The sequence below is a fragment of the Trichechus manatus genome, unplaced genomic scaffold (assembly GCF_000243295.1).
Source record: "Trichechus manatus latirostris isolate Lorelei unplaced genomic scaffold, TriManLat1.0 scaffold00177, whole genome shotgun sequence".
NCBI classification, from domain to species: Eukaryota; Metazoa; Chordata; class Mammalia; order Sirenia; family Trichechidae; genus Trichechus; species Trichechus manatus.
In genome coordinates, this window is record NW_004444113.1 from 1,934,428 (window position 1) to 1,958,357 (window position 23,930).

The 23,930-nt window shown below is 41.3% G+C and overlaps 1 protein-coding gene and 1 non-coding gene across 2 annotated transcripts; both read right to left on the reverse strand.

The window, feature by feature from the left end:
• Positions 1 to 16,019: 16,019 nt before the first annotated feature.
• Positions 16,020 to 16,130, reverse strand: LOC111822445 (U6 spliceosomal RNA). The gene has a single exon (XR_002825705.1). It is a non-coding gene; the product is annotated as a U6 spliceosomal RNA (small nuclear RNA).
• A 4,483-nt stretch (positions 16,131 to 20,613) lies between these two features.
• EPCIP (exosomal polycystin 1 interacting protein) lies at positions 20,614 to 21,313 on the reverse strand. Its single transcript, XM_004386970.2, has one exon. It carries the CDS (start codon positions 21,268 to 21,270, stop codon positions 20,614 to 20,616), a length of 657 nt encoding a protein of 218 aa, XP_004387027.1. The 5' UTR covers positions 21,271 to 21,313.
• Between the last annotated feature and the right edge of the window lie 2,617 nt (positions 21,314 to 23,930).

Sequence of the window (23,930 nt, forward strand, 5' to 3'; positions counted from 1 at the left end):
AAGCAAAAATGTTTTACTGTTTTCGGAAGAATGCCAAGTTTGCTAGCAGTTATATGACTAAATACGATCCGAAGCATAGCCAATTTCAGAAACAAATAGAAGGAAAATAGACTTGCGGGTGGGAATGGTGACACTTCAAGTCTGCGTCACAGACATACCATCTTAACTGGGAAGACTTTAGCAGGGTAATTGCTTCTTGGGTTGAACTCACGCTTCCCCCGTTGCATCACCAAACTTGGAGCTTTTTTCCTTTGCATGGGCCCTTGCGTGTACATGTGAATACATTTTTATGTTTCAAAATTCAAAAGGTAGAAAGGGCGTTTAGGGTAGTGAAAAAAGTAGCTGTGTATACAAGCCTTCCAGTTCACCTCTTAGAAGGCAATGTGAACAGTTTGTTTTGGTCCTTGCGAGAGATTCTATGAACATAGAAGCAAATAAATACGTATACTTTTCATGAATCCCCTCCTCTTTAAGGAGATGATGTAGAAACGGTGCATTTTTAGCATCGGCCTGTATGTGTACATTACTGACTTAATCTTTTTTATCCAGCTGCACAATGATCTGAAACCCTGGTGGCGTAGTGGTTAAAAGCTGTTAACCAAAATGTCAGCAATTCGAATCCACCAGGCGCTCCTTGGAAACTCTATGGGGCAGTTCTACTCTGTCCTATAGGGTCGCTATGAGTCGGAAATGGACTCCAGGGCAAGAGGTTTTTTGTTTTGTTTTGCTGCACATTGATCTCTTGTCAGAATGTACCGTGACTTATTTAACTAGTCCCATAAAAATGGATATTTAGGTTACTTCCAGTCTTGCTATAATGATCAATGCTACAATAAAAATTTGAAAGTTTGTCACATCTTCAGGATGAACCAGACTTAGAATTGCTGGGTCCAAAGGTATACATTTGTAATTTTGATAGTTCTAAATTTTTTTTTTGTAAAAGCTATGTCAATTTGTACTCTTACCAGCAAAGTATCTGAGTACCTGTTTGCCACCGCCATCCCATTAAAATTTCAGTGAGAGTTAAGTTGCAAGTTGAGGCGGAAGATCCCAGGCCCACCAAGAATTTCTATTTCATACACATTTGCTTCTTGTCTCTGGTTGTCTTTGATGGGATTTAAAATTTGCCCACCTAGGACCCAGTTTTGGAAACTGGAAACATGGTCTAGGCTAAAAGCATCCTGTCTAACACTTTCCTCCGGTTAATAACTGACTTCTTTTCTACTCGCATTACTCTCAGTCCTCATATTCTGGCTGTTCAACATTGATTTCAGTTCTGATTCCAAAGAGTGTTGTGTTGTGAAATTGAACTCCCATTTCCACCACAGTTGATTCAAATTTTGCCTGGTCAGCCTCCAGACACCTGAGCCCAGAGACAGATTTGCAGTAAAAATGATTAAGGTAGCAGTAGCAAAGATAAAGTCCAAAAGCAGAATATGTTAGTATTTTGCCCTAAAACTTCAAAATAATCTCTCACTGTAAACCCCAAAACTATTGCCTTGAGATAATCTTTAAACCTTAAACCCAAAATACCCCTAAAGTCTTCTTAAAACCAAACAGTAGTTTAGCTTAACTAGTAAAGAATGTCTGCCTTGAACATTGTGCTCTTTTAAGAACTGTAAGGGATCAAATTGACAACAGCAACTCAAAACATTAGAAAACTTAGGGAGCATTGAGTTTACGTTAAAGGGGAGGTGGACGATTCAGTAAAGGAGGGTGACAAAGGTTCCACACCTTGAAGAATGTAATCATTTTCACTGAATTGTGCATGCAGAAATTGTTGAATTGGTGTATGTTCTACTGTGTATATTTTCACCATTAACAAAAGATTTGTTAAGACATCTCCCACTGTAAAAGATTGGTGATTGGATGTGGAAAATGAGTAGAGGGGGAAATACTTGATATTTTAAAGACAGCCAAACTATTCAGACAACAAATGTATTTGTAACTTTACCAGTCTCCCCATTCAGAGAATTAAAGAGCAGAGTTGAACCCTTAAAAATGATCTTACCACCCAACCAAGCCACAGATCCTTCCACCAAAGGTTGTAGACCTTGTGGAAATTAAATTCCTGAAATTGAATAACTTATCCCTGAATAAATTAGCCCTGGTGGTGAAGAGGCTAAGAGCTCAGGTGCTCACCCAGAGGTCAGCAGTTTGAATCCACCAGTCACTCCTTGTAAACCCTATGGGGCAGTTCTACTCTGTCCTATAGGGTCACTATAAGTTGGAATTGACTCGACGGCAACGGGTTTGACTTGGTTTGATTTTATATTATCAGAGAATAATTATTTGATGAAGGACTTCTGTGTTTTGAATGTTAATCTACTGTGTTTAATGAATATGATATGTCATCACCGACTTACACTGGAGTGACATTAGTATTCTGGGAAGGCAAAAACTGTTGTGCAAAGCATCCACCAATTTTTTCAAATCAGTAAGTTAGTTCAGTTCTTTCTAAAAAGTTATCTTTTCAAACAATAATTCAGATTAATTTTTTCACCAAATCATGACTTCACGTGGATTAATTGACCCCTAAATTCAGACAAAAAAGGCGTATCAGTTTTGCTTGCCAACTCAGTCTAGAACAACAGTTACCAAATGCGTATCTATGAACAGGTGAAAAATTTTCCCAGTGAGCTGCCAAATGAGCAGAGCAGACAGTCTGTTGGTATAGAGTAGCTAGATGTCCTTTTTCAGAAAGAAGGGTCCTTTGTTCTGAGATTATGTCATTCTTTCTCTTGTGATGTTAAGGTGCTACAATCTTTTCTTCTATGAAAGATGACAGTATATGGTAGTGTCTTTGTTCTCACGTCCTTACGTGGCAAGCTAAAAAGTAGTGAGAGTATGAGTCCTCTCAAATTTTTTATTTTATCCTTTTAAACTTTCCTTGGCAGGTAAAATCTAACAGTCTAGGAATCCCTTATATAGGCTTTTTTTCCCTAAAACTATAGCTCTGGATATCTCAATAACCCTAGTGTGGAAAAAAGCTGAAGAAATTACCTAATTAAATTTCTCTAGACCTTGCCTTGCTGAAGGCAGTTCTTCATTAACTTAAAGTAGAATGTAAGCTTCATAAGGAAAGAGATTTTTACGTTTTGTTCACTGCTGACTTCACAGCAGCTAGAATAGTTACTGACCCATGATAGACACGCAGTAAATATTTGTTACTGAATGGTATTAGACATTATCTTTACTGTTTTTCATTAGTGATCAGTGTTTTATCCTCTGCTGATATAAAAAGTTCCTGGGTAGTTCAAGCAGTTTTGATTGGCTGCTGACCAAAAGGCTGGTGGTTTGAACCCATGCAGCAAGTGTGCTGGTCAAAGTCCTGGCAAACTGCTTCTGTAGAGATTACAGCAAGAAAACCCTGTGGAGCAGTTCTACTCTGTAACAAATGGGGTCGCCGTGAGTATGATGATATAAATTAACATTTTCTGCAGCTTTCATCCCTTCGTTCTCAAAACATGATCTCAATACATTTGTTATAAATTACTAAAGTAGATTAGTTCTTTTTTTTTATTGTGCTTTAAGTGAAAGTTTACAGCTCAAGTTAGTTTCTCATACAAAAATTTATACACACATTGTTATGTGACCCTAGTTGCTCTCCCTGTAATGTGACAGCGTGCTCTTCCTTTCCACCCCAGATTTCCCATGTGCATTCAACCAGCTCCTGACCCTCTCTACCTTCTCATCGCACTTCCGGACAGGAGCTGCCCATTTAGTCTCATGTATCTACCTAAGCTAAGAAGCACACTCTTCACGAGTATCATTTTATGTCTTACAGTCCAGTTTAATCTTTGTCTGAAGAGTTGGCTTCGGGAATGGTTTTAGTTCTGGGTTAACAGAGAGTCCGAGGGCTGTGTCTTCTGGGGTTCCTCTAGTCTTGGTCAGACCATTAAGTCTGTTTCTTTTTATTAGAATTTGAGTTCTGCACCCCACTTTTCTCCTGCTCCATCAGGGACTCTCTGTTGTGTTCCCTGTCAGGGTGGTCATTGGTGGCAGCTGGACACCATCTAGTTCTTCTGGTCTCAGGCTGATGGAGTCTCTGGTTTATGTGGCCCTTTTTGTCTCTTGGGCTAATATTTTCTTTGTGTCTTTGGTGTTCTTCATTCTCCTTTGCTCCAGGTACGTAGGGACCAATTGATGCTAGATTAGTTCTTAAAGTAGTAATAGATGCCTTTCAGTGTGAAGCCCAGCCTAAAATGCTCCCCCTCTGCCTTTGGGAACTGCCTCCAGCAGGAGGAAGGGCACCTGCACCCTGGGGCTGGACGGGGCTGGACACCTGGTTGTGTTGTCCTTATTGGGTGAAGGGTGGGCACCTGATCCAGAACAAGCGTGTCAGATTCTCCCAAGAATTTGCACTTAAAACTGAGACAATGAGTCCCTGCTTCTGGCTGGAACTGCAGTGAACTCAAACCCTGTAGGAGAGCCGTAAATGACCATGCCAACTCTGGAGCTGAGAGAACTAGTCAGTGGAGCAGGAGAGAGAAACGAAGCAGATATGCCAGAAAACAGAAGAGGACTCAGAGAACACCAGGCGGGATTCTGGCAGCTTTCTGCATCCTTCAGCCGTGACTCCTCCTGAGGCAGGGCTGTCCTCCTCTCTGTGGGTTCCCTTTGATACTCCCTGGAGTCCTTATCATACATTCCTTTTTGTTTTGGTAGTGTTGGTGATGATGTTTTATTTATGTGTGTGTGCTTGCTTAAAGCAATGCATGCTTGTTTCCATTGCCTAGAACCAAAGAGTTTTAATTAATCCAAGAGTTATTTTAATTTTGTAGTAATGTTAATTTTATCGGTGAAAATTGTACAATTGTAAAAGTGAAATAAAATAAAAGAAAGTTTACCAACTTAATAGCTCTTTACTATAGGGTTTGTGTATGGTTTTTTTTTTTTTCTTTTTTCTTTTTCTTAATGATGTGCCCATAGATATCCTCATTGGAGCACTGGTGGCACAGTGGTTAAGAGCTCGGCTGCTCACCAAAAGGTTGGTAGTTCAAATTCACCAGCTGCCCCTTGGAAACCCTACGGGGCAGTTCTACTCTGTCCTATAGGGTCGCTATGAGTCGGAATCGACTCAACGGCAACAAGTTGTTTTTTTTTTTTTTTTTAATTTTATCCTCACTGGTATTCAAGCAGTGTATAAAATGAGGAAAGCTCTTTCTCTTGCAAGTATGTAGTTATTGCAATTAACTTGCAAGTAAAGAGAGAGGAATTTCTCCATCCACCACAGGTGAATGATCCTAGTTGAAAATGCTGGAAAATGTCTCAATTATTTCTCTCAAACTCTGTTGAAGTTGAGCCATTGGTTCCAATTCAGTGAGGTCATATTTACTGTCAAACCATTATCATTGATGGAATCCAGATTTAAAAGATTCAAGGTTTTTAAAAATTAATATTAAAAAACTTTTTTTTTTTTTTTACCACATTAGTATCCCCAGTGAAGATCACTCAGCTCTTTCAAATGTATCAGCAGTTCAGCTGTAATACTCATTCATCTTCTGAAATGACAGTTTCTGCAGCAAAAAGAAAGCTAGGGAAATTTCTTTTCTCTTTATCCAAACTGGGAGTGTTGTAATAAAAGTAAACATAATAAACATAATAAAAGTACACAGTGAACTAGACAGATGTATTCTTTGCCCTTCTAGATCTAGTCAGGTGCTGGAGACAGATAAGACACAAAGATTAGTTTTTAATTGTAATTACCATCACTCCTGTGTCAGTTTGTCGTACTGTGGTGGCTTGGGTGCTGCTGTGATGCTGGAAGCTATGCCACCGATATTTCAAATACGCTTAATTGTGCTCTTGTGGAACCTGTACATAGACCAAGAGGCAGTCATTCAAACAGAACATGGGGAGACTGTGTGGTTTAAAATCAGGAAAGGTGTGCGTCAGGGTTGTATCCTTTCACCATACTTACTCAATCTGTATGCTGAGCACATAATCCAAGAAGCTGGACTATATGAAGAAGAACGGGACATCAGGATTGGAGGAAGATTCATTAACAACCTGCATAATGCAGATGACACAACCTTGCTTGCTGAAAGTAAAGAGGACTTGAGGCACTTACTGATGAAGATCAAAGACCACAGTCTTCAGTATGGATTACACCTCAACATAAAGGAAACAAAAATCCTCACAACTGGAACAATAAGCAACATCGTGATAAATGGAGAAAAGATTGAAGTTGTCAAAGATTTCATTTTACTTAGATCCACAGTCAACACCCATGGAAGCAGCAGTCAAGAAATAAAAAGACCCATTGCATTGGACAAATCTGCTACAAAAGACTTCTTTAAAGTGTTAAAAAACGAAGATATCCCTTTGAGGACTAAGGTGCGCCTGACCCAAGCCATGGTATTTTCAATCGCCTCATATGCGTGTGAAAGCTGGACAATGAATAAGGAAGATCGAAGAAGAATTGATGCCTTTGACTTATGATGCTGGTGAAGAAAATGGAATATACCAGAGACTACCAGAAGAACGAACAAATCTGTCTTGGAAAAAGTACAGCCAGAATGCTCCTTAGAAACAAGGATGGTGAGACTTTGTCTCACATACTTTGGACATGTTATCAGGAGGGACCAGTCTCTGGAGAAGGACATCATGCTTGGTAAAGTAGAAGGTCAGTGAAAGAGAGGAAGACCCTCAATGAGATGGATTGACACAGTGGCTGCAACAATGGGCACAAGCATAGCAAGGATTGTGAGGCTGGCGCAGGACCAGGCAGTGTTTCGTTCTGTTGTACAAAGGGTGGCTGTGAGTGGGAACCAACTTGACAACACCTGACAACAACAACTGTGATTATTATGAAGGAGACCCACAGCTGCTGCCCACCGTGTCTTAAGAACCACAGATATAAAATGGTTGAAATTTCAATTTCAGTTAATTTTTTCTATGAGCCAATGACCATTTAAGTATTTTGATCATTAGAAAATGTGTAAGGATTTATGGGATTGAGACAGAATGCTTTCCTGCAAGATGTTTACACCTAACAGCTCCAGGGTGTCTCTTTAGTAAACTTTTTAAAAAACATTTCATGCAAAACAAGGATCAGCTGAAATCATTTTATCCAGTTCAATATTTTATATTACTATGTGAAAGAATTTAATTCAGAACCATAGTACTATGTGATATTTATATTGCATTCTCAATGGATACTTTACATAGGCATCGAAGAACTGTACAGTCAATGCAAAAACAGCAATAGTTTTCCTGAGAGAACTTGCGTATCACCTCTGTTAGCTTCTGTATCATTCTTATATTATTATCTGCTCCTCTTGGGGGAAAAAATTAAAAGCATGTATATTATTGAAGACAGCAGGGTTATAAGCATCCCCTCTGAGTATAAAAGAAAACTTTTCTCTGTATTGTTTGGTTTTACTAGAGGGCAGCAAAGCTGTACAATAAATACACAGTATGATTACAGTATGATTCCAGGGAGGATAAACTAAAGTTAAGAACCACATACAGGTTTCAATTTGGTAAGAACTCTAAGTGGACTTTAAGAAGTAACCTTTAACTCCTTATAAAAGGACTGTGTGCAGGTTTTAGAAATCTAGAAAATGCAGAAGTATACAAAGAAGAAAGTAAAAAATCACCTATAATCTTATTACCACTATTAATTTTTGGTACCTTTCCTTCCAGAATTTTTTTTAATGAATACTCTTTCATTTTGCATTCACCCATTGTTAGTGGCTTCACCGCTCAAGCGGATGACCTCCTTGGATTCTTAGTTCTTTAGCCTCCTCACCTCCAGTGCTCATCTCCATCGCTCCACCTCAGCCACCTACCATAATGGTTGTACCTTGGACCTTCTCAACATAGCATTGCTTCTGAACAAGGGACTAATTTTACAGTAAGAAAAATGATGCAATGGTCTCATGTTCACAGGATTTGCTAACCTTTCCATGTATCCTGTCACCCAGAAGAATCTGGTTTTACGGAACATTGGAGTAGTGGCCTTTTGAAGGCTTAGCCATGGCACCAACTGGGAGACAATGCCTTGAGAGGCCGGGATGCTGTTTGATGGATATGTTTGTTTGTTTGATGTCTGTGTTTTGAAACAGTAGCTAATATATGATCCTATAGCCAGAATACACACATCCGGAGACCAAAGGATGGAAGTGGTAGTGGCATCTCTACCCATAAGACCTGTCGAGGCAGGATTCTCATCACCAGCAAAAGACCACACACACTCTGTCAGCGCATGGGAAGCGCTTTACTTACATAGAGAAGAAACAGAGTGAGGTCAGCTTCACTAATGGGCACGGGTCTCCCACGGCCCCCAGGATCATCCCACACATGGCTAGTGTAGGACAGATGTTCTGTGTTCACCCTTCTTGTGCCGTAGTACGAGAGACACTGTTCCCTCCCTGCTGGGAACAGATATAGAAGAGGGGTTGGCCAGGTGCCATATCATGCCCATGCATGTACAAGAGACAGAGAAAGTTACTGTGTGCCCAGAACAAGGGGAAATCTTCCCCAATAAGGACAAGGAGCTGGGAGAGAGAAGGTGACCCAATTCCTAGCCTTCTTATCAGAGAACGTTCTGATCCCAGGCTTTTACTTAGGCAGCCTGGATGGGAGGTGTAAAGTCAGACCATTCCCCCGGCAAAACCTAATGACCCACAAAAAAATTTTTGCTTGCTGTACCTGAAAATTGTAGCTTGAAAGTTCCTTTATCCAAGAGAGGAATGCTTCTCTGAGAAGACACAATGGTTCCACAGAAGTTTCTTTATCCAAGGGAGGAATGCTTCTCTGAGAAGACACAATGGTTCCACAGAAGTTCCTTTATCCAAGGGAGGAATGCTTCTCTGAGAAGACACAGTGGTTCCAAGAACTGGTAGTTGAGTGTGTATCCTGGCCGTTTTTGGCTTCTGAATCATCAGGAGAAAAAGGGGGGTTACTCTTTCATCTTTAATAATTGATCCTGATTAGCAAGGGGAAATAATGTTGCTTTTGCACAGTGGGGCAGTAAAGAAACATACCTGGAATATAGAGGATCCTTTGGGGTAGCTTCTAGTACTTCCATATCTCGTGGAAAGTTTTAGTGGGAGATCTTGCAGTCCAACAAAGGCAGCACTGCCAAGGGCTCAGACCTCTCAGGAATAGAGGTTTGGTTGACCTCAGCAGGTAAAGAGCCTTTCTTAGCTGACCTTCTAAGGGAAAGAGGAACATGAAATGGTCCCAGAGACAGGAAGTATAGATGCTAACTATGCCTCGTGATCAGCTGCAGAAATGAGGACGGCAGTAGCCACCCTTGTGTCCTTGCTTACTCTGTTATGCTTATCTATGTTTATATACCGTTGTCAACAATTGTAAACGTTAATCCAGTCTAAACAGGATACCAAGGAGTGATTGTGACTAATTTAGAAGAGCATTGCATATCACCTGCCGATGGAAGCAGTGACTGTTGGGTTTTGGTCTATGGATTTTACAGAGAGGGTAAGAGGATATTTATTTGTATGAAGGATAGCTGTATTAAGTTAGGAGGACCATGTTTTTATTGCTATTGTTATTGCTTGGAAGTGTAAAAATGGGTAGAAGAGAGTGTGTTGATATTGAGTCTCTAGGGGAGCGGGCTGTGCTGGGTGTTATCCTTTGACACTTGGTATCACTGCCCACCTCCTTCTGTGCATTTTCCTGTACTCCAAACCCAAATCAAACCCACTGCTGTCGAGTTGACTTCACTCATAGCGACCCTGTAGGACAGAGTAGAACTGCCCCATAGGGTTTCCAAGGCTGTAATCTTTATGGAAACAGACTGCCACAGCTTCCTCCTGCAGAGCAGCTGGTGAGTTTGAACTGCTGACCTTATGGTTAGCAGCTGAGCGCTTTAACCACTGCCCCACCAGGACTTCTTCCTGTACTACAGGGCCTGGAAAGCTAAAAAATCACATTTTGAAGACTCCCATGGAGCTCAGTTTCTGGGTGGGACTGATGTTCTGCCAATTGGAAGCACTCATATTAGACACGGGGTGCTCAGTCAAGGTAGAGGCCATCTCCTACTCTCAGAGCAGGTAAGCGAGGCCATGCGATGAGTGAGTCAGAGCGGGTGGTGGCCGCCAGGAGGGTCAAGTCCTCTAGTCACTGGCTTCTGGGCATCTCGAAGAAGTGGTGGCAATCACGGATACTTGGCTAACATTCTGTGTCAAGCAGGGACAGATTACCCAGTAAGTAAGGTAAGCATGTGCTTAGGTCATCAACAAAACAGGAGCACCAGCTGTCCAAAGCAAAGACCCACAGATACCAAGCAGACGGGACACAAGGAAAAGTGAGCGCTGCAGTGGAAGGGAACTGGCAGGGCACTACATGAAATTGATCCCTGGCTTAGTCATCTAGTGCTGCTCTAACAGAAATACCACAAGTGGAGGGCTTTAACAAACAGAAATTTATTTTCTCACAGTCTAGTCGGCTACAAGTCCAAATTCAGGGCACCAGCTGCAGGGGAAGGCTTTCTCTCTGTTCCCCCGGAATAGGAATTTCTCTGAGCAGGAACTCAGGTCCAAAGGACGCACTGTGCTCCCGGCACTGCTTTCTTGGTGTATGAGGTCTCCAACTCTCTGCTTGCTTCCCTTTTCTTTTATCGCTTGAGAGATAAAAGGTGGTGCAGGCCACACTCCAGGGAAACTCCCTTTACATTGGATGAGGGATGTGACCTGGGTAAGGGTGGTGGTACAATCCCACCCTAATCCTCTTTAACATAAAATTACAATCACAAAATGAAGGACAACCACACAATACTGGGAATCATGGCCTAGCCAAAATGATACACACATTTTTTGGGGAACATAATTCAATCCATGACAATAGCATTTTATAAGTTTTTTATACAATAACTATTCTATTTTTCTTCTCATTTCAGACCCATCAGGTATAACCTCACATTCAATTCTCTCTCGTTGACCACATAAGAATGCACCAGCTGCACGATATTCACGTGACTCCTGACATATCTGGCCCTGTGCAAAGAGAACCAAAATGGGTCTTCAGATTGAGCATCCCCTTGTATTTGTATCATGCTCTTTGTGATCACTCTCATCCCGTTGGGAATCAGCAGTAGTCCAATGAACTGTGAAGACGCAGCATCAAAGGATGGAAAGTGAGTGCACAAGTTTTTAAGTATTATTTCAAGATGAAAAACACTTGTGGAGAGATGCGAAGGGCCCGCCAACAAACATCATAAGATAAATGAATGAAATTATTTCCAACTGCCCTGTAAGTGCTATTTCTTTTGACTATCTCAGACCTGAAGAACAAAATTACAAGTTCCAAATCAATTTTTTTACTTACTAGTTTCCAAATACAAATTTTTGTGTTATTATCCAAATTCGAATGTAAATTTTATTTTAGAAATTTTACTTGTTTTATAAATTTTATTTATTTCCAGTGATTCAAATTTATTTGCTATGGTAGGACCAAATTTAAAAAGTGACATAATTTTATATCCAGGTAAAAAGAAACGGCAACAACTAAGTGAAGCACAAAAACAAAAGCTTGCAGAAGATGAAGAGAAGAGGATTGAAGACAATTCCAAAATTAACTTCCTTTTTAAAACATAATGAATCACAAGAGACTGCTTCCACTGAACGCTCAAGTTTAATGGGTGCAAATCTTTGTCCTAGTACAGCTAGTGCTGAAATTACTAATGGCAATACAAATATAATTTGTTTCAAATTCTGCATCCATTCATTGCTGTGGTAAAAAAATTAATAGTGGTGTAAAAAGTGAAACTATTTTAGAATTTTAAATTGTCATGTATACAGACCCCATAAATAGCAGAAATACAGATCCTGCTTTGTGGAATAATTTTTCTTCTAATGTATAAATATTGGATCGAAAGAGGGCCAAGTGATTGTCAACATCACAATAGACCATTTGAAAATTCATGTCGAAAATGTCTGGATGGTAAACAAACAAGGTTCTGTGGCTAGAATATATTTCCAGGTGCAAAGCAAATGGTGCAAATTCTAAGAGGCAGTGCTTACTGTATTCTCCATCAGTCGGCTCTCTATATTGTTTGCAAACTATTCAGTCCTAAATCCTTGAATTCTTGACTTGCTATGGAGAGATTTAGTGATTGGTGCAACTCGAATATGATTGATAAACATGAAAACAGTTCAATTCACAGAAATTGTATATTGTCATGTTTCAGCCGACAGCATGGTTTTGGCTTAACTCATGAACTGGAAGCACAAATTAATGAAGAACATCAGTATTGGAAAGCCATTTTGCAATGCTGAACATGGACTATATTTTCAAGGAAGAAATGAAGTGTTTGGGTCCCCACGGAATGGAAATTTTTTGGATTTAGTTGAACTTGTTGCTCAGTTTGATCCATTTTTAGCAGGTCACATCTCAAAATACAGTAATACAGGAAATGGCAACCCATCGTATATGTCTAAAACAATATGTGAAGAATTAATAAACTTAAGTGTATAGGAGCCCTGGTGGTGCAGTGGTTAAGGGCTCGGCTGCTAACCAAAAGGTTGGCAGTTCGAATCCACCAGCCCCGCCTTGGAAACCCTATGGGGCAGTTCTGCTCTGTCCTATAGGGTCGCTATGAGCTGGAATCGACTTGATGGCAACGGGTAATAAGTGATAAAGTTCATTCAACTATTTTCAGTGAAATAAGTATAGTTCGACATTTCAGTTTGTCTGTAGATTCCACTCCTGATCTTTCTCATACAGATCAGCTAAGTATTGTTTTAAGGTATCTGTCTCCACACATGAGAAACCTGTTGAGTGATTTATTGCATTTAATAGCTTAAAAAATCATACACCAGTGAATAAATTGCAAATCAAGTATTTCACTATTTATCTGAAATTCATAAAACTGATTTTTCTAAGTGCAGAGGCCAGTCCTATGACAACGCTGCCAATACGTCCGGGCATATAAAGGCACGCGCAACAGGAAGTTTTAGAGCGTAATGAATATGCCATTTCCATACCACGTGCTGCACTTCACTTAGTCTTGTAGGACATAGCGCAGTAGATTGTTGTCCGGAAGCAGTTGACTTTTTCCTAGTGTTCAGTCACTCTGCACATTTTTTCCACCTCTTCACCGATGCGTGAGTGTAACAACAACAACAACCGCTCAACGATGGGCGGTTCTTAAAACCTACTTAGGCAATGATCAAGTATTAAAATGTCTTCCTAATACACGTCGGGAAGCGCATGCTGCAGCAATGAGTGCAGTCCTGGAATCGTACCCTCAGATTCTAGATGCCTTCGAAAATATTGCTGAAGACCAGACACAAAAAGGAGATCCCAAAAGAGAAGCGGAGAACATTGCCAGCAAAATGCAAACACTAGAGTAAGGTATTTACGTTGGCGAGGTGGACTAGTATATGGTAGCATGATCATCGGAGCGCTCAAGCTCTCTAAGATTCAGAAGTAAATTTAATGACATGTCTGGATCTCTACCAGCCATTAACAGGGTACTTACATAATTTAAGAGAAGATTTTGAATAACTTGAAAACACAACAAAACAAATACTGCCAGATACTGAATATCAAGCAGTTTACCGTCGCAGAAGCACTAGAAAGAAGCAAGTAAATGACGGAAGTGCTCCAGCAGGATCACTGAGTGCCAGAGATCAATTTCAAGTGACCTCATATTACACTCTCATCGACACACTTGAAACTTGCCCTAAAAGAAGGATGAAAGTATACGAAATTCTTTCAAATAGATTTTCCTTCCTAAACGATGCGGATGTGCCTGAGGAAGAATGCATGAAGGCATCCAAGGAATTAGTGCAGGCTCATCCTGATAAATACAAACCTTTACGGAGAAGTGCAACAATTTCATTCTTACATGAGAACTAAGTTTACAGATTCAGTAAAGATATTTTACTCATGTAGGTACATATGATTTCATAATAGAAGATAAAATACAATGCGTATCTCCCAAGGTTGAAATTGCTTCACACATATTCCTAACTTTAATAATCACAAACTGCACAATAGAACGCTCATTTTCGTCCTTAAAGAGACTCAAAACCTCTCAGTGTACAATGATAATTAAAGAAAAATTCATTTAATTATCTTTGTTATGTATAGATATTTTTTGGCAGCTTAATTGTGCTGAAATCGTTGACGAATTTGTAAGAGCAAAGAACAGAAAGAAATGTTTTCAGTTATCATGTGAAAGATCTATTTAAAAATAAAAGATAGTATTTTGTTGTAATATTTGTCTTTTGATGGTTACATTTTCTTTTATAACTTCCTTTGTTCATTTATAATTATAGCATGTATTACGAAACAAGCATCAAAATTGAAGTATGAGCTGTTTAAAGCAAAATTGGTAAAGTCAGTTTTGACTTTCTGACTCTGGTGAGCTGCGGTGGTGTGGCTTCAGCTGATGAGCGCGCTGGCAGCCCTTGACTTCTGTTCATCCAGCCCTCCCTGTGGTTTTGTAAGCAGCTAACCCCTGGTGTTCAATCCTTCTCTGCTCAACATGCATAGAGCATGCTCTGTTTCCTGCACTGACACACATCTATCTCTAGTAATGGTTGTGTATTTTTAAACTAAACGGTATCATATTCTACGAGTCATTTTATAACGTGCTTTATTCCTTTCAGTTAGGTGTTTGGAGATCTTTTCTTACAAATGCATATAAATACACCTCATTTCTTTTTTCCAACTTTTTATTTTGGAAAAAGTCAAACGTATAAAAAAGCAAGACTAGGACAAAGAACATCCATATACCCATCACCTGGGTTTATCAACTGTTAGTATTTTACTACATTTGCTGAGCCATCTGAGAGCTACATGCAGACATCGTGCTGTTGCTCTTAGGTGCCTTCAAGTCAGTTCTGACTGATAGTAACACTATGCACAACAGAACAATACACTGTGTGGTCCCGCGCCCCCCTCACCATCGTTGCTATGCCTGAGCCCATTGCTGCGGCCACTGTGTCAGTCCATCTCGTTGAGGGTCTTCCTCTTTTCGCTGACCTTCTACTTTACCAGGCATGATGTCCTTCTCCAGGGATGGTCCCTCCTGATAACACGTCCAAAGTACATGAGACGAACTCTTGCCATCCTCACTTCTAAGAAGCATTCTGGCTGTACTTCTTCCAAGACACTGTCATTATCTATATCCAGTCCATATTCAAATTTTCCCAACTGGCCCAATAATGCCATAATTTCTTTGCAGTTTTTTTTTAAACTAATAGTGTTTATCTTTTTTGTTTAAAAAATAAACTTAAATGTGACAAAATGTTCCTATTTTTCAGTTCTGGATGGTAATTATATGAGTGTTAGTTATAGTATTCATTCTTTTCTTTCTAAAATGTTATTGAAATATACTATGCATACAGAAAAGTGCACTTATAAGTGAACGGCCAGATGAATGTTTACTAATGACATATACGTATCTGTGAAGCTGTTTCTCTATGGTAATACAGAGAAGTAGAATTGCTGGCTTCTAGGGTGTGTGCATTTTAAGAGTCCCAAAGTGCGCTTCAAAATGGTTGTACCAGTTTATTCTCCCACGAATAGTGTATGAGAATATGTTCGCTAACAGGCACCACAAAACTTGATATCAACTCACTTAATTTTTTGCCAACCTAACTGATGAAATCTCGATTGTATTTTTCTTACTAGAGGTAATTTTTTAATTTTGTTATTGGCTGTTTGGGTTTTGTCCCAGGTGAATTGAGTGTTCATTCTCCTTTCCTGTTTTTGTGTTAGATTGTCAGGCTTTTTCTTTTTGTCTCCCGAATGTTTAAGTTGTTCTATAGTTTCATTTTAAAGTTATCTAACTCAACGTTATGATGTGTGTTATGAGGTGAGGCTGTAACTTTAAGTAGTGGGCAGTTCCAGCACCTTGTTTATTTATGTGAAAATCCTCTTATTGGGTTTTTCCTGTTACAAAAAGAATAGTGTCGGCGGGTTTATTTATTTATTTATTTTTTATTGTGCTTTAGGTGAAAGTTTACAGCTCAAGTCAATTTCTCATGCAAAAATTTATACACATATCGTTACGTGACATTGGTTGCACTCCCCCTAAAAATATGGAATGCTTCACGAATTTGCATGTCATGCTTTTGCAGGGGCCATGCTGATTGATCTTCTCTGCATCGTTCCAGTTTTAGCATATGTGCTGCTGAAGCAAGCACCGTGTGTTCACTTCTGAAAATTTAGAAAACTCAGCTACTCAAGAAGAGGAAAATAAAAATCGCTTCTAATCCCGTTACCCAGATACGATACTGTTAATACTTTACTGCATGTCCTCCTACTTTTTTTCCCCAGCACAATCTATTGAATTACTTTCCTTCTTTCCACAGGTTTGTGATTTTATGCTTACCATATACTAATCTTTTTTTAAACCCTAGAATCTGTTTCTAAGTGATCCCTACTGCTTTAGCTGTTTCTCTGTGTGTTATTGTGAAATTGGTGAGGCTTCATGATACGCTGTCTGCTCTGCAGAGCCAGCTCACCCTTACTGCTTCTCTAGAACTTAGATTGGGTACACATGACTTGTATGTCAGTCTGAGCTGTGACTGGGTTCACGTTAAATTTAAAATGCATTAAAAATCAGAATAGAGAACAGGCTCAGCATAAAACCAAAAGACCCCTTCACATTGCTTTTCCTGTAAGAAATCAAATCAGATTTACAAACGTCCTCCCGTAAATTCTGGGCAAACGGAGATCCTGAAATGATCAGTGAGCAAGTCTGGGAAATGGAAATTGACTGTCCAAATCCCATTTTTACTAATTTAATTTGTGTAAAATGTTATTAATATCTCCTTTCTTTCTTCAGTCTTTTGTTTCTTCTGTCTTTTCAGGGGGCTTTCAGAGATCCGCTCAGGAGTTTTACCCCTAACTCATTTTTCCTCACAGGTGTTCAATTCCTCAACCCCACCTTCATCCACCATAGGGGCTTTCCGGACTGTTAACTCCTGATGTTGAAGAGTGGGCTCCCGATGCAAGATGGATGCCAAGCCCTAACATTTCCACCTGTGGTTCTGGCAAGTGAGGAAGTCGGCCATTTCAGTAGTGCAAGTGACCCTCTAAACTTGCTGTCGTGACTCAGCTCCTGCATTTCTTTCTGTCAGAGGAAGAGGAGACGCTTTCAGGTGGGGTGCGCACTCGGAGTTTACTACAACCCTCACCACTCCCTATCGTCCCAACCCTTCAGCTAAGAGCCAGATGCCATTTATCCCCATATTTGTGCTGTGGATTTTCTCTGTTACCTGTTTACCCCACAACAGCACAACCGGAACCACATTTTCAGTCCAGAAATCTGGAAACCTCAGGCTAGGTTTTTAACTAAATTAGCGTCTCTCTTCTGTTGATTTAAATCCCATTGACCTATGATTATTGCTCGTAAGAATCACTTGAAGCATATGTGAAAGGGCTTTAGAACTATTAAAACCTACCAAATGCAAGATATTTATAGGAGACACATAATTTCTAAGATCATTTAATTTCACATTTTATTCATAAAAATCGATTACAATTCAATTTGTTACATTTTCAGTACTAAACCAAAAACCAAACAAACAAAACCCATTGCCATCAAGTCAATCCCGACTCACAGCGACCCCGTAGGATGGAGTAGAACTGCCCCATAGGGCTTCCAAGGAGTGGCTGGTGGATTCGAACTGCTGGCCTTTTGGTTAGCAGCCGAGCTCATAACCACTGCGCCACCAGGGATCCATTTTCAGTACTGAAAACAAAAAAGCCAAACCCATTGCCATCGAGTCGATTCTGGCTCATAGTGACCCTATAGGGCAGAGTAGAACTGCCCCATAGAGTTTCCAAGGAGTGCCTGGGGGATTCAAACTGCCAACCTTTTGCTTAGCAGCCGTAGCACTTAACCACTATGCCACCAGGGTTTCCATTTTCAGTACTACAGAAGTCAATGTATTTATTATTAATCTTTCCACTTATTTCCTTTTTGCCTTCCTTTCTCCACCACCTTTTCTTGCTTTGCCTTTTTCTCTCACTTTAAATCTTACCTCTGAAGTACAATGTCAGTAATGAGGTCATTACATTTTTCTATTAAAATTCATACTTGGATTTTTTTTAAGTTTTGGCCTAATTTAAATACTGACTTTATGGATTCATGTAATTTGTCTGAATGGTCAAACCCCCCGCCAATTAAGCAAAGATTGAGATTCCGTGTTATTTTAGTTACCCCGTGTTAAGGATAGCAGTCCTTGGGTGGTGCAAATGGTTAAGCACTTGGCTACGAACTGAAAGGTTAGCAGTTTGAACCCACCCAGAGGTACCTCAGAAGAATGGCCTGGCAATCTGTTCCGGAAAGGTCATAGCTATGAAAACTCTGTGTAGCGCAGTTCTACTCAGATACACATGGGGTCGCCATGAGCTGGAGTCCATTCAATGGCAACTGGTTTGGCTTTGGGTTTGTGTTAAAGGCGAGAGAGAAAATATGGTGAACGTGACCTAAAGTCATCAACCCTAGGACATCTTGTCATTTCATAATAAAATTATTTCTTATCGTCATGGTTTCATGAAGGTACAATGATGTTTCAACTTCGTGGCACCCTAGTTTAGACATTTGTACCACGGTTATCATGTATTCTTTAGATGCCACCTTAGTGGTAAGTTGACTTCCTGTAAAGCAAAATTCTCTTTGTTCAATAATAAGTCAATCTAATTTTTTAAAAATTATGTTGCTTTGGTTCCTTTTATCGGTACACATAAAACCATTTTGTGTTAACCACATATCATTTAACACGTATCATCTTAAACTTCCAAATGGACTGAGCTTTAAAAGTTCTTTTGTTAATTACTGATTAGCAATTTGTGCATTTTTACCCATAAGAATAATGTTATAAATGCTGACTAGATTCCCAGACTAGCCCAGAAAAGTCTGTTTAGCCCCTACTGTTGTTATGAGTCAGAATCGACTCGATGGCAATGGGTTTGGGTTTTTTTTTTTGGTCTTTAAACAGAAGCCCTGGTGGCGCAGTGGTTAAGAACTTGGCTGCTAACTGAAAAGGCTGGCAGTTCGAATCCACCAGCCCCTCCTTGGAAACCGTATGGGGCAGTTCTACCCTGTCCTATAGTTGCTATGAGTTGGAATTGGCTTGATGGCAATGGGTTTGGGTTTTTTGGTTGTTGAATATAGTTCTAATGATGTCAGTCTAAGTTTTGATTTCTGGAGCAAGAGGAAGAGAGGAGGAGGGGGATGAAGGAGTGAGAGGAGAAATAGAGGACATGGTACAGTGGGGAGGAAGACAGGAAAGCAAAGAAAGAGAAGGGCATGGAAGAGAGGGGCTAGAAGAGAAGGAAATTTCCCTGTGTTTAGACCTTGCACTAAGCAAAATTTTGAGATATTTGCAATTATTTTTTTGTGTCCTCCAATTTTCGTTTCTGTGTTGTGCCCTCATTTGGTCCTAGGGTCCTACCCTATCGATGCCTGTCCTGCCTTCAGGCTTCAAGCCTCAGTCTCCCAACCCCCTACCCATACACACATAATCATACTCAACAAACACACTCTTAAAACTCTTATTTCTCTAGGGCTTCTGTTCTTGGCAAGGTATTAGGAGGACATGAGTCTAAGAGAACCTGATCATTTTGTTGAGCTCGGAGTCCCTATACTGCTGGAATTTGTCACTCTCTGCTTAGGAGAGCTCTCCAGGCAATGGAGCAAAAGGAAGCGGGAAAACAGGGAAGGCAGTGCCTTCAAGGAAGACCCCTCTGGGGAGCGGACCCATGCCTTTCTCGGGGCTCGGCCCCCACGTTTAGCTCTGGGAGTGGTTCCCCGCGTGCGTTGCTTCCTCCGCTCCTGCTCTGACATTTCCCCACAGCCTCCCAGCTGCGAAGACCTAGCCCCCACCTGGCGCTCTGTACGTGTTTCTGGACTGAGTCCGCTTGGTTTTGTGGTTTCTCTGAATTTTGTTTTTCAAAATAGCTTCTGTGGTTGGGCGCAGAGCAGTGTAGAGAGGGCTGCTTATTTGTATAGGTAGCTCTTTTGTGAACGGGGCTGTCATGGATTGAATTGTGTCCCTCCAAGTTGTGTGTCAACTTGGCGAGACCATGATTCCCAGTACTGTGTGACGGTCTACTGTTTTGTCATCTGATGTGATTTTCCTGTGTGTTGTAAATCCTACCTCTATGATGTTAATGAGGAAGGATTAGAGGCAGTTACGTTACTGAGGCAGGACTCAATCTATAGGATAAAGTTGTATCTTGAGTCAGTCTCTTTTGAGATATAAAAGAGAGAAGTGAGCAGAGAGGAGAGGGGCCTTATACTACTAAGAAAGTAGTGCCAGGTGCAGAGTGCATCCTTTGGACCTGAGGTCCCTGCACAGAGAAGCTCCTAGGCCAGGGGAGGGTTGATGACAAGGACCTTCTCCCAGAACTGACAGAGAGAGAAAGCCTTCTCCTGGAACTGGCACCCTGAAATTGGACTTCTAGCCTCCTAGACTGTGAGAGAATAAATTTTTCTTTGTTGAAGCCATCCACGTGTGGTATTTCTGTTACAGCAGCACTAGATGAATAAGACTCGGGGTATAAGGCGGGTAGAGTTGTGGGCAGAGGTACCTATCTCATGACCTTATTCCCAGATTCCTTGTTCGAATTGTCCATAGTTGGCCAAGTTCCCAGTGGTCGACCATAGTCACAGTGTTAGTAAATGAAGGTGACAACATAGCTTTTGTTGCTTAGAATTGGGACGGTTTTCAAGTAAGGAAAGTAGGGAAAGTTGTTGGTGACACTGGCAATGTTTGCAATACTGTATGACTTTAGGGACGATTCCCTGTTGAAAAGAGCCATATCTAAGAATGAGATATACATACACGCCGGCCAGTCTTTGTGCAACGACACGGGCTTCTCTTTGGATTCGCTGTCTCCATTGTGGATGAGTAAGCTCTGCTCTGCTAATGGATGCTTGGCCTCCGCGTTGATGCGAAGCCTCTTCAGACCCCAAATAGCCAGGTATTCAGGGGGGAGAGTGTTTGTACTGCACAGAGAAAGCTTTAGGTCCTGGACCAGGGTGAAGTTCAGCAGGAGGCCCAGTGCAGACGTGTCGGTGAACCAGATGGTGAGATGGCCGTGGTAGCTGGGCTGCTGCACCGAGAGGGGCAGGACGGTTTCACAGCTGCACACCAGGTTGGCCAAGCTGTAGTCACAGTCTCGGATGTCTGCAGAGCAACTGCAGTTCCGAATGGTGTTTTCCTTTGTGAAGATCAGAGTGCTGTTCTTCTGACCTTTTGTGAAGCTGCCGAGTGCCAGGACGCCCAGGGTGCTGACCAGCAGGAGACAGTGCCCGGAAGGTGGTGCCATTTTTGTCTCAGTGGGGGCCGGCGTGTTCCTGTCTGTCCTTCATGAGCCAGTTTGTTGAGACTCACCTGAAAGAAAAGATGCAGCTTTGTTATCACAGCTTCTCGTTAGAAACACATAGCCTAAACCAGTGTCACAAAACGTGTGGTAATTATTTAACGAGAAGCTAATTTGCTCTGTAAACCTTCATCTCAAGCACACGCACACACAAAACCTAAACAATAACAAAAAAGAAACACACAGCCTACAGAAAAGGAGCCCCTAAATAACCAATCCACCCCTCGTCTATCAGTTTGTCCTACTGTGGTGGCTTGCATGTCACTGTGTTTCAAATATCAGCAGAGTCACCCATGGTGGACAAGTTTCAGCAGAGATTCCAGACTAGGAAGAAGGGCCTGGTGATTTACTTCCAGAAATCAGCCGGTGAAAATCTTACGGATCACCACAGAACATTGTCTGACTTCCTTGCCTTGGACACATCTTCAGGAAAGACCAGTTGCTGGAGGAGGGCGTCCTGTTTGGTCAAGTAGAGGGCCAACAAGTGTGAGGGAGACCCTTGGTGAGATGGATTAGCACAGCAGCCGTGAAGATGGACTCAAACGTGCCAATGATCATGAGGATGACCTAGGACCAGGCAACACTTTGTTCTGTTGTACATGAGTCAGACTCGGGCAGCGCTTGGAGCCCAAGCACAGGAAGTGCTATTTTTCCCGGAGCCACAGCAAAACCCCTGAACTCTGCTGTCTGAGCACAAAACTCCTAGTGGTGTCAACTGACCGTGAGCATGCCAGTGCGAAAGTAAGGTCGAGTGCCAGACAGGAGGCCAACTGCATCCTATCCACGGGGAGGGATGTGGAGTTGTTTGAGTGAGCACATCCCCCAAACATCCAATTACCAGTACTTAGGACTTGCAACCCCCGTAAACATCACATACCCTCCTCCCCCTCCATATCTGACTTCCTGGAATTCAGGACAAACTGTTCCTTGTTGGATTCAGCTACCCAGGTGCTACCTGTTAAACAACATAGCATGAATACCAATGATACCTTTGGTTAATGGTAAACTTTAATTTCTAACTAGATGAACGTGCCCCCCTTCCCCATATTCATCTGTCTGTAGATCCATTCATCCTCTTCCTGGCCTAGAAAAGTAAGGTGCCAGAGTCAATTGTAACCATGCTAATAGGCAACGAAGAGCCCGATCGTGCACCGACATGGATCGCCAGAAGAACGAACAAATCAATCTTAGAACCAACAAATCAGTCTTAGAACCAACAAATCAGTTTTAGAAGAAATAGAACCAGAACGCTCCTTAGAATCAAGGATGGTGAGACTTTGGCTTGCTTACTTTGGACACGTCATCAGGAAAGACTAATTTCTGAAAAAGGACACCCTGTTTGGCCAAGTAAGGGCTCAGTGGAAATAGGGAAACCCTCCATGACACAAATTGACACATGACCACAACAATGGCCTCGAACATACCGACAATCATGAAGATGGCGCAGGACCGGGCAACGCTTCATTCTGCTCTACACGAGGCCATCACGAGTCAGAGCCAACTCGATGGCAACTAACAACATCAGCAATATCGGAACAAATTTTATGAGTTGATTTTGTCAAACAATTTATTGTAGGGATCCAAGACTAAGCAACATATAAGTGCTACTAAATGATTCTGAAGAAGAATTGATGCCTTTGAATGATGGTGTTGGTGAAGAATATTGAATATACCATGGACTGCCAGAAGAACAAACAAATTTGCCTTGGAAGAAGTACAGCCATAGTGCTCCTTAGAAGGGAAGATGGCGAGATTTCGTCTCACATACTTTGGACGTGTTATCAGGAGGGACCAGTCCCTGGAGAAGAACAACATGCTTGGTAAAGTAGAGGGTCAGCGAAAAAGAGGAGGACCTTCAACGAGATGAATTGACACAGTGGCTGCAACAATGGGCTCAAACATAGCAGCGATTGTGAGGATGGCGCAGGACTGGGCAGTGTTTCATTCTGTTGTACATAGGGTCACTGTGAGTCAGAACCGACTCGATAGCACTTAACAATAACAACAAAAGTGATTCTAGATAAGGTAGGAATGCATGTATAGTTTAAACATCACTGTCCAGTAGAGACACAAATGTCCAGGTGGGGGAAAATGCCCTAACAAAGTAGAGCATGTCGTATAGTGCCTGGCATATAATAGGTATGAGGTTTCCTTTTATGGTGTCATTGGAATAAGATAAGCATCATGGCATATGGCACCAGATTTCAGTTTTGTAAAAATAATTAAATTTCCTGTGAATTACCTGATGATTGCATCCTAAGGTAAGAGAGAGACCAAACAATACAATTCAGTTCATCTATATTTACCCATGGAATTGGCAAGATACTTGGAATGAGACCTCTGACTAGGAGGGCCTAGAGCTATTGACAAGGCCACTCCCAGAGGGGCCAGAGAGGAATCGATGGACGGGTTGGGCTGGGGAGTAAAACAGGTGTCCAAAGAGTATGTTGACAGCAGGACAGAAGCCAGGTAGACACGCAACACTAAAGTGAACGATGAGGCCACAGAGTGGCAAAACAAGGCAATGAGAAGTCCAAGGGAGGCAAAGCTAAAAATGCCAGCTATCAGGTAGACAGGCAGTGTTATGGATTGAATTGTTTCCCCCC